The sequence below is a fragment of the Octopus bimaculoides genome, chromosome 6 (genome assembly GCF_046866305.1).
Source record: "Octopus bimaculoides isolate indiv1 chromosome 6, ASM4686630v1, whole genome shotgun sequence".
Lineage (NCBI taxonomy): Eukaryota > Metazoa > Mollusca > Cephalopoda > Octopoda > Octopodidae > Octopus > Octopus bimaculoides.
Genome location: NC_142933.1, coordinates 22,508,293 through 22,527,167, shown reverse-complemented (window position 1 = coordinate 22,527,167; position 18,875 = coordinate 22,508,293). Strand labels below are relative to the sequence as shown.

Below are 18,875 nucleotides of genomic sequence, written 5' to 3'. Positions count from 1 at the left end.
AGGTTCTTTAACTACCCTGTCCATGATGTAGCGGATCAGATGGAGGTTGTCATGGATACTCCTACCCGGCACGGCGCACGTCTGCGCCCTGTCGACTAGTTTCTCGATGACAAGCGCCAAAATCTCGGCTTACACTTTGGCCAAAATTTTCAAATTTGCGTTGAGCAGAGTGATGGGCCGAAAATTATCTATGATGTTCCCCTTGTTTGGGTCTTTCTTTAGTAGTGCCACTGCTCCTCGCTTTACAAAGACGGGGATACTCTCGTTTTGCTGCCAGTTGCAGTAGACAGCTGCCAAGACGCCTCCAAACAAGTCTGGCATATGACAATAAAGTTCGTAGGGCAGTATTGTCATATGCCAGACTTGTTTGGAGGCGTCTTGGCAGCTGTCTACTGCAACTGACAGCAAAACGGGAGCATCCCCGTCTTTGTAAAGCGAGGAGCAGTGGCACTAGATAGATAGATAGATAGATAGATAGATAGATAGATAGATAGATAGATAGAGAGATAGATATGTCCGAGAGATGTATGAAGCTGGTAGATAACTCCGTCGCTACTTAAAGTTTCACAATCTAGCTCAATCATTCAGATGACAACATGAAGTGAGAGCCAAAACGATATGCCTTAGGTTTCGTTTTATTTTATTGCTTTAAAAATCACATCTCAATGGGTAAATTCCGTGTAACAAGTAGCGAAGAAATGATTTACCAGTTTTGTATTAATGAATACTCTCCTTAGACACAACAAAATATTAATGAATAATTATACTCTATGACATGTATGCAGAGTACTCTTTCGTTTGTAAAGCAATAAGAAAATGCGAGCGCGCGTATTTGTGTGTGTGTGTGTGTGTGTGTGCGCGTGCGTGTGTGTGTGCGTGTGTGTTAAAAGTTGAACAATTTATTTGTATACTGCTATTTAAGTTGCATGACATATAACCAGTGTTTAGATCTCCATTGTGCATCGTTATATATCAAAAGAGAAAAATGTGAAAAGAACTGATGTGCTACAGTCCAATTTTCCTTTTACTTATCTCAGTAGTAAGAAAGATCACAGAATAAAAAGCAAGAGATCGGTGATATTGGTTCATGAATTATCTAATTATATCTTGAAGATTATGACCGAACTATGCAATTAGTGCCAGGTAAGTTCAGAATCATACAGAATCTCTGATGAAGTGAAGATCTAGAAACCTTACCTGGTCCAGATTGCGTAATTCAACCTTAATCTTCACAGAAACACGTGTAAGATAATGTAATTAAATAAGTTATGAATCAGCTCTGTCTTGATTTTTCTGTTGTATGTATGCATTTATATATTCATCCGTTTGTATGTGACTGTGATGAGCAAAGGCAATCATCATCATTATTATGATTTCATTTGTAAGTTGTCTTTTCACCTATTTCCTCAAATATCATTATTTATTAATATTATGAGTTGTTTTTTTTTTGTTTATGTTATCAGTATAATTGTCACTACTGTTTTCTTTTTTTCATTCTTTATTTGTTTGTTATAACATTGGAACAAAGCCACAAACTTAAACAGTGTACAAGAACAATTATTGATACTATAATAACTGATATTTATTTTATCAACTTCTTTAAGATGAAAAGCAAAAGTAAACGGTAGGAATCGAATTCACACGGCAAGTGTACGCCACAAGATACGAGAAAACTATTTCTCCGTCTCGTTGGATATCCCATCTATCCACGCTACTGATCTTGATACTTATAATATAACCATCAGGTGAAACGGTTTCTTTTGAATATAGCTTGAATTTGAAATAGCTTTCATTCAATAACTAATTATTTATTTATTTATTTATTTATTTATTCAAGGTAGTTGGTCATACTTGGAACCTGGAGGTAAGTCGAATTCTTTTATTTTTTGATTGTCATTGGCTGTTGTTACCGTTGTTTCTGAAATAGTTGTTGTTTCGATGTTGGCTATCTCTGATTGAACAGACTTATTCTAAAAGGCATTCTATCCACGACCATCTCGGCTTTCTTTCAATTGTTGTATACCTATGACTCCATTAAACAACGTGACCTTTATCGTTTAAGACAATACGATGTGATTTGAGAAATATTTGGTTGCTTTTTCTAGCAGGTCAAGAGATCATGTAAAACACCTCCTCATTGTTATTTCAAGCCATCATTGGTTGTCACTGCTATTGTATACTCCTGGCGTGCTCCCGGTGTGCTCTCTCTCTTTGGTATCGAGCTAAATGGTCAGACGTTGGCATATAAACGCATAGAACAACAATACTAATCTGCTGATTGTTGTTGTAGTTGTGTTATGGATCTTGTTAAATTTCTTCCAGCCACTTGAAGTCTTTCAAATTTTCGCCAGATTATTATTTATTATTTTTTAACTTATTATTAATTTCTAGCAAAAATGAATGCGCTTTTCGTCATCAACGTGCAAAACTACACCAAACTATACTCTTTTTACTCTTTTTACTCTTTTACTTGTTTCAGTCATTTGACTGCGGCCATGCTGAAGCACCGCCTTTAGTCGAGCAAATCGAAACCTGGACTTATTATTTGTAAGCCTAGTACTTATTCTATCGGTATCGTTTGCCGAACCGCTAAGTTACGGGGACGTAAACACAACAGCATCGGTTGTCAAGCGATGTTGGGGGGGAACAAACACAGACACACACACACACACACACACACACACACATATATATATATATATATATATATATATATATATATATATATACGACGGGCATCTTTCAGTTTCCGTCTACCAAATCCACTCACAAGGCTTTGGTCGGCCCGAGGCTATAGTTGAAGACACCCGAGGTGCCACGCAGTGGGACTGAACCCGGAACTATGTGGATCATAAGCAAGCTACTTACCACACAGCCACACCTAAGCCTATATATATATTTTTTTTTTAATAACCTGGTGAAAATTTAGAATACTTCAAATGGTTGGGAGAAATTTAACAAAAACAGTTGTTACTAGTGTTGTTGTTGTCGTTGTTGCTGTCTAAATGCATTCCAGCTGTAAACGTTTCAATTTTGTTTCGGGATTTTTTTAGAAAGTTTTTGGAGACATTAAGATCTCATAAAACAATGCGTCGTTCCGTTTTAATTAGACTGTGACATGAGGGCGATTCGGCTGCTGTTTTAGCACAACAAGCTACATTTTACAATGGCTTGTTATTTTTCTTGTCGATGAATTCATAACTAACCCTGTCAATGCAAGCATACGGTACATAATAATTAGCCATCCCAACATCTGCGCAGTGCAAACACGTATCACCTACAGACTTAACCCAACTATGTCACTGATTGATGTTGCCTGTTCATAGTTGAGTTTGACCTGTATTTTAGTGTTGTCTAGGTTCACTATTAGGTAACTGAGGTTAGTAGTAGTAGTAGTAGTAGTAGTAGTAGCAGCAGCAGCAGTTCTTGTTTTTATTTAGCGCTAGATCAAGCGCTGACCACCACGTCTTTTTTGGGATTCTAAAAGTTATATTCTCTAGCATGTCATATATTTTCTTTAGGTGGTAGTGTATTTTCACTGCTCTTTCTAGCAATTCGAAAGATTATGTGTTAGCTCTATTGCTCGCTTCGCTTATGAGTCTTCGTGGTTTATTTCCGGTTACGAAAAGTGTCATCGCTAATTGAGTTATACCTTTCAAGTATCGCTAACTGAATAATGTCGTGAGGGACACAACATGGCCTTTATACAAAAAGTTAGAATGTTCTCTAACATTTTGTATAGAGACACACAGGCATTGCACAGTTTTTGCGTTTGATTACATATATTGTGGTGGGGGTTTCACCCACACTAACATATCAAGAATGGTGATGTTGCTGCTACACGGAAACAGCCTAGACTGCATCCATAACAAGACCATTTAATTAACTGACTAGTAAAGTAACGATAGTGAATGGATCACGATCAGTTTCTACGATGAGGATTTAGCTGTTCCAGCAGCTGAATTAATATGTAAACGGCTGAGTATTCCACAGATATGTGCACCATTAATATTATCTTCGTGGGGCATCAGCGTGATATATTGTGAGACAATGCGGTATCTATGAATTACAGGTAGAATACGCTTGGCGTAATTTGACACGGTTGACTTTTATCAGAATTCGCCGATCGATTCGAGTCTACGGTAAAAGAAACAAGACGAACATGCCACCAGTGAGATCGAACCCGAAACCATATGATTACGAAATGAACAACTTAATCATTCGGCCACACTGCGTCACAACCACACATACATATTCACTAACACACTGACGCGTACACACTTAAACACGCATTCACAATTTGTCTTCAGTATTAATCCATCTTCATTCAAGTCAGTTGATCTAAGTCAATTTATTCCCACACCTATTGTAATGAGCGTGTGTATAATACTAAAGACAGAAATCAATACATCTACAAATATATTATCTATGCGGCCAACGTCTTTGTATCTGAAGTAGTGGAACCAAATTAATATCCCTATCAATATATATATATAGATATAGATATAGATATATATATATATATATATTGAGTGTATATATTGTATATATATATATATATATAGGAGAATTTACGAAAAAAACAGCAGACGAAGACATGTGGTGTAAACAACAAATGGATGTATTAGTTTAACGCTCGGGAATAGAGAAAGTCTTTGACGTTTGGAGCCTACACTTTTCAACTGAAAGTAACACGGAAAGAAAAAAGGAGAAACAAGGAGAAAAAATATATAAATTTAGTGATCAACGATCTATCATGGCGAATCACACACACATACACACACACACACACACACATATATATATAATTACAGCTGGTAATTTTTAAATCTTTTTATAGTAAAATTGAGAATCTGTGGAAAGTAAGGACAGTCTGCACTGGCTGTTATCATTCCAAGAAGTGTGGTTATTGAATTATCAATGGAATCTCTGTGTAATTTAATTAACTCGTAAACATTTCTCTTCCTTGATGAAGGTTACAGTTTCGAAACGTCATCAAATATTTTTCACTTCCTTCACGATATCTATATTTGTTTTAACTCCACACAGCTTTTTTCCCAGTGTTCTTGTGTTCTTTGTGTGAACTTTTACATTTCCAACGTTTCCGATCAGTGTTTCTTCTAGAATTGATCGAATCCTCCTTTATATATTTTGTCGTTGTTGTAGTTCAGACTCATGTCATCCCTACATGTCATCCCTACATGTCATCCCTTGGTCACAGGCGTTCCGGCTGTGACCATCTGCTTTTTTTGCTGCATGGTCACAGACGGAATATCTTTGTACAGGAAACCCTGGACTATATTACCCAATGTGTTTTTTTCAAGAATAGTTGATCACAATTTGCAAGAGAGTTGGTTGTTTCTAGCAGATCGAGCAACCACCTAGAAGCTCTCTCCTGGTTCGCTCTTTAAAGATGTATCTCTAAAAGAGGCGCCGACGAGAGCACTGATGTTGGATTAGTTCCAAAGAGAATATCTGTGGTAGCGGAGCCTGGAGGGAGTAATCCTATAAAGGTCTTATTTTGCTGAAAGACATTTAATCTTCCATTATTTCTGAATCTTCTTCCCTGTATTTAATTTTGCCTTGTTGTTTCATTAGTTAGGCTATTGCTGCCTTGTTAAACTGCACTCTCATTACGGTATCTCTGTTCTCTGATTGACAGTCTTTATATGTATACATATATATATATATATATATATATATATATATATATATATATATATATATATATATATATATATATATATATATATGCATGCATGTATGTATGTATAATCTTGAGATCGTGTTAGTAGATACAGCTTTTAATAATATTGACAAATATTTTTGATTAGTTTTTTTTATTAACCTGTATTTCTGCTTTGTTGATGCTGTCGGGTCGTTCTTGTGTCCCCTTGTTTCTGTCTCTACCCCTGCTTCTGAGCTTGGCTGCTTGATTGTATAACTAGAGATGCTACTGCATACAATACTTAGTTTGTTTATGTTCGTCATTGGTATTTTTGATATTTATTAGTCTAAGTACGGCAGAACTAATAGAGCTGATTTTCACACAGTATTGTTGTTTGTTTTTATTTCTTCTATTATGTTTTGTTGTTGTTGTTGTTGTTGTGTGTGTGTGTGTGTGTGTGTTTGTACTTTCTTTCATTGATTGAGTTTTGTAAAAATGCTACTTAGTGATTCTATCCTGCGCATGCTTACACATCGGACAGCAGTTCTCAATCGGTTAGATGTTCGTCTGTTTTCTTAGTAGTTGTTGACACTGGGAAAACAAAGATGAACACTAACTGCTGTCGTTGAGTGCACCCGAATTCAATAGGATGAGATGAAATGGGCAATCATGGGGTACTCTGATCCAACCAGGCTGCTCGGTTCTCATCCACAAGTGTATGGGTAGATTACCTTGTTTGTATTTCAAGTTCATTACATTACATATTGTTAGTATGTAGTTTTTATATAATCAGTTATTTTTATGCAACCAGTCTATTCAAGTTATAACAAATTTTGATCATGTCCACTTTCTACTTTCACTTTAAAACTTTCATCTCACTTATCCTCTTTTCCTTTCTTTGGTGACGATCTGCTACTCATTTCCTATCTCCTTTTGCTCCTAGCTGTTGCATATGGATAGGGCAGAACTACTGAGAGTGGTGGGAGTGGGTCAACTTCGTTAATATTTTATTTATTTGTTTTTTTTTGTTTTTTTACTTGCTGAGTCTGGTGGAAGAGGCAGTGCCTATGATATTAGCAGACCCTCGTAGACCGGTGAGATTGATGCCGTTAATGATCCTTTTCAGCCTTTGTAAATCATCACCTACGTAAAAGACAAGAGGAGAGAGAGAATCCAAGTGGACCGAAGTTCTAAGAAAGAAAATGCTTCCGTGTCTATCGTGGTGCAACCAGTCGCGAGACGGGGAGCTGGATGTAACATGAGTAATGAATAAGGATGAGGCACGGAGCATGGAAATACCTGAATGAAGGTGTGATGAGTCCAGCCAGTTCCACAGAGTAGAGGCCGTTAAAGTGTGTATAGGTTATCCTATTGGTCGATCAGGTTATTGAAACTATAAAAACAAAACTGGCGTTCCGTCGGTTACGACGATGAGGGTGCCAGTTTACCCGATCAACGGAACAGCCTGCGCGTGATTTTAACGTGCATGCGACTGAGCACTCCACAGACATGTGAACCGTTAACGTAGTCCTCAGGGAGATTCAGCGTAACATAGAGTGTGACAAGGCTGGCCCTTTGAAATGCAGACACAACTCATTTTTGTCAGCTGAGTGGACTGCAGCAACGTGAAATAAAGTGTCTTGCTCAAGGACACAACGCGTCGCCGGGAATTGAACTGACGACCTTAGGATCGTGAGCCGAATCTTCCAAACCACTAAGCCACACACCTTCACATTTAAATTATACATTATGTTTTTATATATAACCTGTTATTTATTCTGTGTAATAAGCTGAATCCAATTTTAAGCATGTCCATACACGTCGTATGCTTTTTGCACAGCAGCCTTCTTCTGTCACTTCTTCTGTCGTTTTCTTCCTCCCCTGGGTGACGATCTAACACTCATCTCAGACCTTCATTTGCTCCTTATCGTTGCAAGAAGATGGGCTAGTACGCCTAGAAATGAGGTCCTTCAATTTCATTGAGCTTCAGGTCAAGAGAACGATACAAATTCATCAACCATTCTCAGAAATGCAACAGATGGGTTTTTTTCTGGCCTGAAAGAGCTACGGTTGTTATTGCTGCGGTGATTGTAAAACGTTTTATTGCGTTTACTGTCGTTTTAGATAAGTCTGTTTCTATTGTTATATATATATAGGGAGAATTCACAAAAAAAAAACAAAAGACGAAGACAGGTGGTGTAGACAACAAACAGATGTATTAATTTAACGCTCGGGAAGAGAAAAAGTCTTTAACGTTTCGAGCCTACGCTCTTCCACAGAAAGGAACACAGAAAGAAACAAAGAGAGAAAATAAAGAATGTGTAGTGGCTAGCGATCTATCATGGTGAATGACGGACAGAGGGGTCACACAGGAGAGATAGGAAGAAGGGGAGATAATAAAGTAGTGGTGGTCCCATAACGAAAGTGCGCGTGTGTGTATAAGAGAGTATGTATGTGCGTGTGGAAGAGGGCTGGTGACCTTGACGTGTCCGTGTGTGTATGTGTAGGTGTGAAGATGTGGAGCTGGGAAGTGGTCAGTGCTAGTGTGTGCGTGGTGGTGTGATGTGATGTGGTGTTGTGTGGTATGGTGGTGTATGGTGTAGTGGTGCGTAGTTTGGATTGTGTAGGGTGGGGTGCTTTACGAGGGAGGGATGATTCTGAAGGGGGGAAGGGAGAAGGTGGGTAGGTGTGAAGAGAAAAGAGAAGGAGAGTAGGAGTGAAGAGAAGTAGGAGTCGAAGCAAGAGAGGAGAGGTTGGTAGGAGGAAGTAGGTGTAAGGGGGAGATAGGAGAGGGGAGAAGGTTAAATGAAGAAGAGAGGAGAGTTGAGCCCATGTGGCGCAAAGGAGCGAAGAAAGAAGATTAATCCCTGTTTACGGCACAAACGGGAGTTCGGATGGCCACTGCGCAAGGACAATCTGAACACAGACAGGTGTTGGAAAGAGTGACCGGTAGAGCAGAAATGGCGCGAGACCGGGGTGTCATTGCTGAGTCGGATGTCTCGGAGACGTTCCGCGAACCGGTCAGCCAAGCGGCGTCTCGTTTGCCCGATGTATAGAGAAGGGCAGAGAGAGCAGGAGATTCAGTAGATAACATATATACATACACACACTTTTTATCGTGTGTGTATAAAGCGACCCTAGTGGTAACAATAAGGACATAATTGTGAAATTATCAACACCGTCATCAACTTCATCATCGTTATAATCATCATTACCTTCATCATCATCATCATCATCATCATCATCATCATCATCATCATCGCCACTAACATCATCGCTTTGAACACTCCTACTTGAATGACAGGAACCATCGACTGGTCGTCAAAGAACAACACCTGCGACAAAAGTTTTCAGTCTCCAATCGATATCATCTCGTCGGAGGCCACCAATAAACGCTTTCCTCCTTTTCATATGGAACACTACAGCACCGCCGCCGATGGCGCACCCATCGTCAATAACGGACACACAGGTAAGTCACACCTCAGTTTTGTTATTGTCATCGTTGTAGTTGCTGCCGCCGTTGTTGTTGTTGTTGTTGTTCTTCTTCTTCTTCTTCTTCTTCTTCTTCTTCTTCTTCTTCTTCTTCTTCTTCTTCTTCTTCTTCTTCTCCACCTACTACTACTACTACTACTACTACTACTACTACTACAACTACTATTCCTCTTCTCCCTCCACCTCCTTTCTCTACTGAAATTTTGGCAATGAACCTAGTACCAAACGTACCCATCCTTCCTTCTTTTTCTTCCTTCCTACTCCTTTTTTTTTCTCTCATTCCTTTTCCTTCCTTTCTTTCGCCTTATTTGTTCTCTTTCTTTATTCCTTCCATCGTTGGTTCCTTCCATTTTTCTTTCCTTTCTTCCTTACTCCCCTCCTTTTTTGTTCCGCAAGCGTCCCAGCGTTATGTAAACAGTGTTTTTACCCTCACTTCTATAATAACCACGAGGCACTCTTCAGTTGTACCGTGTTCCCTAGCGAGCTGCTCACTTTATGGCTGGAAAGTTGGTAATACTTCATTTCATTGCTGGTAACACCCAAATACCACCAGGTATTACGATTCTTTAACTCTATGATCAAAGCAGACGATTGGAGGTATTCCAACCATGACCATTCGTTTTCTTCTTCCAGAAATAATACATCTGATTTATCCAGTGTGTCCTTTCTTTTTCTTAGGTGTTTTATTTATTTACTTTTTAGTGGTATTTGTCTGCTTTCTAAAGGATCGAGCGACTGTATACAATCCCTTTCATTGTAAGAGTTGCTGATTAGTCCGAAGTAGTCCCTGAATTGCAGGACTATGTGTTTGTGACATGTGAACTCTATTGCATAGATAGATAGATAGATAGATAGATAGATAGATAGATAGATAGATAGATAGATAGATAGATAGATAGCTACGTGTGTGTGTTTGTGTCTTAATGTTACCCTTGCGCTTTTTTCCTCTTGCTTCAGTCATTTGCGTAGTTCACATCTGTATTGAAACTGAAAGTTTCACAGTTCTGTGTGTGCATCCAAGACTATGATTGTTGCGGTATGCTCTCCACTCATCTCTGTGAATAACTGATGTTTGCTGACCAGATTCAGTATTATATAAAAAAGAGCGATAATCCCTCGTGTTTCTACAATTTCCATGTAGCCAAGTGACACCTGCTTGTATAATGGAAACCCAAAAGCGAGAGTGTTTTGCATGCTTTGCATGGTCTAACGTGAAAGCAAGATTCATCAATTTCTACAGTAACCCCAGATCTGCCAATTTTTTATCGGATTTGTCTCAAATTAACCAGCACAGACTTCTCTAAAAGAAACTGAAGTAGTCAATCATTGTTTTCTCAGAGCGATTCACCTGACGACGAGCAGTTATTTCTCTAACACACACAAACATCTCAAAGATACACGGCATGAATCTACTTCTCGCATGAAACATCTGTCATGTCTGGAGTTTTGTAGTGAACGCGCATGGCTCAGTGGTTAGAGCGTCGGGCTCACAATCATGAGGTAGTGAGTTCGATTCTCGGACCGAGCTGTGTGTTGTATTCTTGAGCAAGACACTTTATTTCATGTTGCTCCAGTTCACTCAGCTGTAAAAATGAGTTGTGACGTCACCGGTGCCAAACTGTATCGGCCTTTGCCTTTCCCTTGGATAACATCGATGGCGTGGATAGGGGAAGCTAGTATTCATGGGCGACTGCTGGTCTTCCATAAAACAACCTTGCCCGGACTTGTTCCTCGAAGGGTAACTTTCTAAGAGCAATCCTATGGTCATTCATAACCAAAGGGAGTCTTTACCTTTTTTATCTGAAGTTCTGTAGCTCAGGCAGTCTTACGTTTGATATTTCCACAGAAAAAATGCAACCCATATAAAATCTTGTACTTTCCTTGCGTGATTCGTTTATCACTACTTTGCAAGTACAGTGAAGCCAATATTCTAATGACGAGGTCAGAACAATACCGAAACCTAGCTAGGATTTTCTCCCATACTTGCCGAAAAATTTTAAGCAATATCAGTCAAAAGAAATATTACTTTTTCTTCGCCAAGTATGTATTTAACCTTTCAGATTAGATTTTTACTGCTCTCCCAAATAATTATGTGAATATTCACTGTAGATTTTTTGCTAAGGGTATGTTTGGGTTTAGTTATTCAAGTAGTTCTAAATAGCACAATATTTCTTCACCAACCAATATACAGTCTTATGATTATTCCATCACTGCTTTGGAAAAATATAGTGAAATTAATGCTCAGCTAATGAGGTTATAATAATACTGGAATGTGCCCGTAGTTACCAACTGTACAAACCGAAAACACTAAAATAATATTAGTCATCCATTAATATTGATTTTCCTCTTGTTGCATAATTATTTCTAATCAAATTCTCAGCAATTTCCAGTACCAAATATGCTAAGACTGGCTTCACGACTGAAAATATAACATTCAACTAGGATTTTCACAAATCAGCTAAAATAATGGTGCTGAACAGGTAGAATTTTAAAAGCTTTAGGTTTCAGATATTCCCAGAATATTCAGGTGATGTGGTGTGGGTGTTGTGACTCTTGATAGCATCAGTGGGAAATTGTTAAATGCGTAGTAACACCGAATGCGCCATCTAATAAAGAAATCCATTCTGCGAACAAAACTGGAACCAAACATCTTCAATATTTTATGATTATGTTGCTATAAATTCTCTTTGGTGTACGTATGTATTTTTAATTTGCTATTTAGTGATCTAAATATATATATACTTACATACATATGCACATATACATACGTGTGTGTGTATAAATATATATATATGTGTGTGTGTGTGTGTGTGTGTGTGCGTGCGTGTGTGTGTGTGTGTGTGTGCGTCTGTGTATATATATACGTGTATATATATATATATACATATACATATAAACAGCCATATGTGTGCATATATATATATATACGCACGTATGTGTGTTTATATGTATATATATACATGCATACACACACGCATATATACATACATATACATATATACAAAATATATATACAAACATACATATACATACATATATGTATATATAAGTCTATATAAAATATATATATTTATGTATATATATATATATATATATATATATATATATATATATATATATATATATATATATACATATATATATATATATATATATATATATATATATATATATATATATATATATATATATGTATATATGGATGTATATATGTATATATGTATATACATATAAACATACAGACACACACACATACATTCTCCTTTTCTAGACTGCGTGTAAGTATGAATGTATGTATGTATGTTGTGTATGTGTGTAAATGTGTATATTCAAGCATGTGCATATAGATACATGCGTAGCTGTCTGTACTGCATGCATTTGTCTAGGTATGTATATATATATGTATATATGTAGTCCGTAAGTATATATCCTCATCTGAACTGTAACTGGTTATGTCGTTAATTTTGTTTTTGTTTTTCCCGTGAAGTGGAGGCACATCTGATCCAAAGTCCAGCACCTACTCTGTCTGGCGGCGGACTCAGTGGTATATATACAGCATTACAGTTTCATTTTCACTGGGGTTCCTCCGATAATTATGGTTCCGAACATTTTCTCGACGGCAACTCTTTCCCGATGGAGGTAAGTAATGTCATACGCATACACATGCACTTAGGTGCACACACGTACAACTATACGCAAACTTTGTGAACACTCATTCAGATACATACGCATGTACGCACACATGTATTTATAGGAGACGGTTTTGAGCGTAGAAGATGGCTGTGCCCATGCGCCTCACATTCTTGGGCTCCGAGACTGGTTAGATTGAGAACGTTAATGCTTTAACCTAAACTTCTGCAAATTGAAATTAGTAGGAAAACATATGCAGGGAAGTAATACAAAAGAGATGACATTCTATAACAGAAGGACTGGGTGCTGTGTTTATTACATTTCCGCAGTTAATTCAGTATGGTTGATGAGAGGATGTGAGTTGGAAGTGTCTCATTAGAATTATCACGAGGAGGGGGTGTCAGCTCCGAGAATCCAAGGACCCAGTAGATTTATCGCGCTGAACACCAGGCCATATTAGTTGTCACATTTTGGAGAGTTCTGCAGCCTAACAGAGGACAAAGACAACTCAAGCGTGTTGACATTGTTGACAGAAAAACAGATGAGACTGAGAACTTACTAACAATAATAATAATGGACAAAGGTCCTGGCTTGGCAGTTGCAACCTTTTCAAGAATATATATATGACTGCCTTATTCAGTGTTTTTCTTCTTTTAATAAGATAGTTAATGTATATTTAGAGCGAGGCTTGTCTGTTATTTCCACCTGGTCGCGGACCCTTCGTTCGTTTTTATCTCTAATTTGTTTCATTATGGTTTCAAATTTTGGCGCAAGACCAGCAATTTCGCAGGAGGGTGTAGTCGATTACATCAACACCAATGCTAATACTCATACTTATTTTATCGACCCCGAATGGGTGAAAGGTAAATTCGACTTCGGCTGGCAGAATTTGAACTCAGGACGTAAAGACAGACGGACTGCTTCTGTGCCAACTCGCCTTGTAAGTTGACTCATATTGTTAAGTTATATTTGTTTCTAACCCTTGACGGTATCCCTCACAGCCATTCCTTCCATTAACTGCAGTGTAAGGATCAAATCTGGCCATGACTGGACGTCATTACTTATTATTTCTTGACTTGTCTTCTCTGTAAAAGCTAAATATTTGTCGTTTGAAGTGGTTGTTGTTGTGGTTGTTGTTGTGGTTGTCGTCGTTTAGCGAAGTTTATCCTTTTGCTAAAAATGCTAATTTCCAAGATACTCCAGCTTTTGATTAGATTTAATATATTTACTAATTTCCTAATGACTTGTAGGTACGTGGTATTTCATTATGCAACCATAATATACTGTAAAGTATATGGGTATACCAATTTACATACTAAACGCATTCCTAGAGCTGGTACGTAAAGACTAATGATTTGTAGGTACTTAACACCACTGTATGCGGTGGCTATATAAGCAATGTGTTCGGAGATGAGAATGGGTTAGATGGGTGCTGATGAAGGGGCAAAACCCCCTGAAATATGGTATATTCGCTCATTACCCATTTTTGTCTTCGATCTCATTGTTTGTTTACATCTGATGTCTCGATACGAAACGATGTAGCAAAATTCAGAGTTGGCTATAATTTCTATAGAATATCTGTAGAAATAACCTTAACAAAATAATCCTTTCTACTGTAGGTAAGTCGATCTCATCGACCCAGTACTTGACTGGTCCTTAATTTATCAACCCAGAACCTTAACAAAATAATATAAGAAGCACTGCTGACGCAGTAGAACATGCTATTGACTTATAAAAACATTTAATATACTTTATAGAATATTATGATTCCATAATGAAACACCACGTACCTACAAAGGATTAGTCTTTAGGTACCAGTTCCAGGAATACGTTTGGTATGTAAGTTGATATACCCTATAACTTAACACCGCTGTATGCGGTGGCTATATAAGCAATGTGTTCGGAGGTGAGAGTGGGTTAGACGGGTGCTGAAGAAGGGGCAAAACCCCACGAAATATGGCATATTCACTCATTTCCCACTTTTGTCTTCGATCTCAGTGTTTCTTTACACGTGACGTCTCGATACGAAACGTTGTAGCAAAAATTAGTGCTGTCTATAATTTCTTTAGTATATCTATAGAAATAAGCTTAACAAAATTAATATATTTAGTACAATGTCCTTCTTTTAAAGATGGTGAGTGTAAGATTAAGGATATTTGGCTGTTATCTTTAGTTGTTCCTTAGTTTGTATGAAGCTGTTGCTGTTTAGCCCCAGGTTAGCTTTGGTGGAGAATATGTATAATCAATAATATCTACCCATGTCTGTCATGTTTATTTTCTTTTTCAAACCATTAGTCTCTTACTACAATTTCCAATATATCTTTCTTTTTCTTGAAGACGTTAGAATGTAGCAAGTGAGAGATTTCCTTGTTATTTCTAGTCGGTCAAGCGACCACATAGAGGTTGCCTCGTTGATTTAAAACAAGTGGATGTTGTAGGGTGGTCTAATTAATATAATTATCATAAATTAAAACCACAAAATACTTTGTTAATGACTGCATGACATTTGAATTAACTTGAGGGAAAAAAACTGATTGCTTGAACGTTGAGTAGGGCAGAGGGAAAAGAGGGTGTGTGTCAGGAATCAGGGATGTGTGTATGCGTGGGGGGTGAGAGTGATGGAGGTGGTGATGATGGGGAGCAGGGATGTGTGTATGCGTGGGGGGTGAGAGTGATGGAGGTGGTGGTGATGGGGAGCAGGCACAGGATCAGAACGTGTGATTAAGTGTCTCGATTTTTTAAAGTTTAAATGTTAGCATTGATGAAAATCAAACTGAATAGTTGGCACATGAAATGTGAGAGGCTAATGATGATGATGATGATGATGATGATGATGATGATGATGATGACGAAGATGGCGATGACGGCGAAGGGGATGGGGAGAATGCGTAGGAGTGAGGAAAATATGCCAAAGCAACCAGTAGGCATTTGGCTCACAAGCAGAACATTCGACAGCAACGATGCCATTCACAACAATGACGTAATATTTCTGTTTTAATTGTTGCCCAGGGTTACAGCAGGATCTCAAATACCAGATAAATTAGGTTTGCGTTATTTCCTAAATAAAACGCACCTCTGTGTGTGTGTGTGTGTGTGTGTGTGTGTGTGTGTGTGTGTGTGTGTGTGTGCACCTCTGTGTGTGTGTGTGTGTGTGTGCATGCGTGCGGACTGCACGAATTGCTTCCATACTTGAGATGCATGAATAACTTGATCTCGGATGCATAATAGGCTCTTGAGTTTATTTTTTTATTAAAAATAAATAATATTGCTTTATACTTACGATTCACTTCTTTAAAAAGGTTTCCCAATGTCAACTTCCGGTATCGACGTAGGAACGGCGAAATTTCCCATCTTCATTCTTCATTTGCGAAATCTCTCTCTCTATTTCACGGCGCACAAGAATTACTTCTTGCGCGCCGTGTTCGGCTCTATGTATTTGTAGTCAGTCACAACGCACATGTGTGTTTTTGTATGTACCTTTGTATACATTTATGTATATGTGTGTGAGAGAGAGAGGGAAGGAAGGAGTGTATTGTCATGTATACGTACATACATAAACTCATATGCATACATCTTTTCTTGTATGTATGTGTGAGTGTGTGTGTGTGAGAGAGAGAGAGAGAGAGAGAGAGGCAGAGAGAGAGAGAGGCACGGAGAGAGAGAGAGGCACAGAGAGAGAGAGGCAAAGAGTGAGAGAGGCAGAGAGAGAGAGAGGCAGAGAGAGAGAGAGGCAGAGAGAGAGAGAGGCAGAGAGAAAGAGAGGCAGAGAGAGAGAGAGGCAGAGAGAGGCAGAGAGAGGCAGAGAGAGGCACAGAGAGAGAGAGAGGCACAGAGAGAGAGAGGCACAGAGAGAGTGATGTCTAAGTGGCACTCACTCTCTCTCTCTCTCTCTCTCTCACACACACACACGCACGCACACATACATACAAAAAAGATGTACGTATATTTATTTATGTATGTATACATGACAACACACCCCTTTACTCGTTCTCTCTCTCTCTCTTTCTCTCTCACACACAAACACACTTCCATTTCATTTGATGTTTGATACTGTCTGTGTGTGCGTGTGTGTGTGTGTGTGTGTGCGTGCATGCGTGCATGCGTGCGTGCGTGCGTGCGTGCGCCACAACCGCCATTTATTTCAATCACTCTTGGGAAGATATTCACGTAAATCATTTTTTCATTTAATCTCCATTTTAATTTCCAAGGTAGTCAATATGGACTTCTGCAACTCTGTTAACTCTATTAAGTATGTTTGCAAATATATAAACAAAAGTTTAGATGCTGCAGCATACACTCTTATGCAGAATTGCAGTCAGCAGATAAATAAAAACGACGAAGTTGCACAGGATGACAGAGGAAGGTACATCAGTGCCAATGAGGCTTTTGGCGCATCTTGAATTTTCTCATTCATGAGAGGCACTCGGCCATCATTCATCTTAGTGTCCATCTAGGGAATGGCCACAGGGTTATCTTTACAAAACAAACAGCCTTGCAACAAGCACTTTCTCGACAAGAAACTACCCTTACTGCCTTTTTTTAAAGTTGTTTCAAGTAGATGAAGATGCAAGATTACTCACAATTACCCAAGTATTATACCTGGAAAAACAATAAATGACATAAGAGGAAACATGGGGCTGATGCTCATGCAAGAGTTTACAGTGACCCCCGATGCCAAGCAAAATGCTACTACGAAGTACGTGGTCCCAAATCATTCCAAGATTTGAGGAGGGTAAATAGGCATGTGTGTAAAACTTATAGGGTAGCATGCTATCAACAAGATTTTTTAGAAAATCACGAGCCCTGGGACCTTTCGTTGACTGAAGCTTCAGTATCAGATTCTCCAAGGAAACTCAATGACCTTTTTGCAATTATACTGAAACATCGGAAAACATCGTGAGGACATGGCTGAGGCTAGTCATGTTTTATTTCCAGTAATTTCATGTTTCATTTCGCATCACATATATTATACCGTTGCTGCTGCTTCCTGTTGCGTTTCATATTGCAGTCAAAAATCGAGAGATAGATAGATAGATAGATAGATAGATAGATAGATAGATAGATAGATAGATAGATAGATAGGTAGGTAGGTAGGTAGGTGGGCGGAGAGATAAATGGATTCTGCTCCGCCAGATTAAAATTTTTTTCTCTTTGATTGAGACATTACATAATCTTCAAGTCTTCAGTAGCTTATTATGGGAATGGGGTGGGAGACATGACACTGCTTCGTATCAGTACTCGCCTATTGCAGCTACAACATCCTTGCAGGAATCCGACACCATTCCTTCCTGCTTCCGCAAAATGACAGACAGAAGAACTAAAATTGTAACGGAAAGAACAAATATAATGTGATAAGAGATCAAAGAGTATTGATTGCTAATATAGAAACAAGATTACATATTTGTGGGGGTGGGAGGTATATAGATGATTATATCGACCCACTATACTCGGATGATATTTATTTACAGATCTTAGAAAGATTGCAGAAAATGCCGACATCAGTGTAATTCGAACTCAGAATGTAAGAAACCATTTATATACCATGAATCATTAAATCTAATGTTCTACTGAATCTACCACTCATCACCATTGGTTAGATAATATTACTAGATATTATGGCGATGCTATTAACATAGTAGTTGAAGTAATAGTATAAAGGCGGCAAGCTAGCAGGATCGTCAGTACGGCAGACAAAATGCTTAGCGGCATTTCGTCTGTCTTTACGTTCTGAGTTCAAATTCCTCCGGAGCCGACTTTGCCTTTAGGGGTCGATAAAATAAGTACCAAGTGAGCATTGGGGTTGACGTAGTCGATTTAATCCTCTCCCCAAAATTGCTGGTCCGGCGCCAAAATTTGTAACCTTTATTAGTAACAGTATTAAAGCGAAGAACTGGAAGAATTATTACTGCGCACCACAAAATTCTTAGCGGCATTTTTTCTGGCTCTTTATGTTCGGGGTCGATTAAATACGCACCATTCAAGTACTGGGGTCCGTACAATCGACTCCCCCTTCCTTTCAAAATTGCTGGCCTTGTGACAAAAATTAAAAAGAATTACTAGTAACAGTTTTAGTATTATGTCTACA

At 38.4% G+C, this 18,875-nt stretch overlaps 1 protein-coding gene across 1 annotated transcript in view; it reads left to right on the top strand.

Moving 5' to 3' along the window:
• Positions 1-18,875, top strand: part of LOC106883919 (carbonic anhydrase 1-like) — a 52,712-nt gene that overhangs the window by 17,400 nt on the left and 16,437 nt on the right. Inside the window, exons 2-4 of the mRNA XM_089353588.1 lie at positions 1,838-1,864; positions 8,973-9,137; positions 12,648-12,799. Of these exons, the coding sequence (XP_089209714.1) occupies positions 1,838-1,864; positions 8,973-9,137; positions 12,648-12,799 (344 nt within the window). The remainder of the gene's footprint in view (positions 1-1,837; positions 1,865-8,972; positions 9,138-12,647; positions 12,800-18,875) is intronic.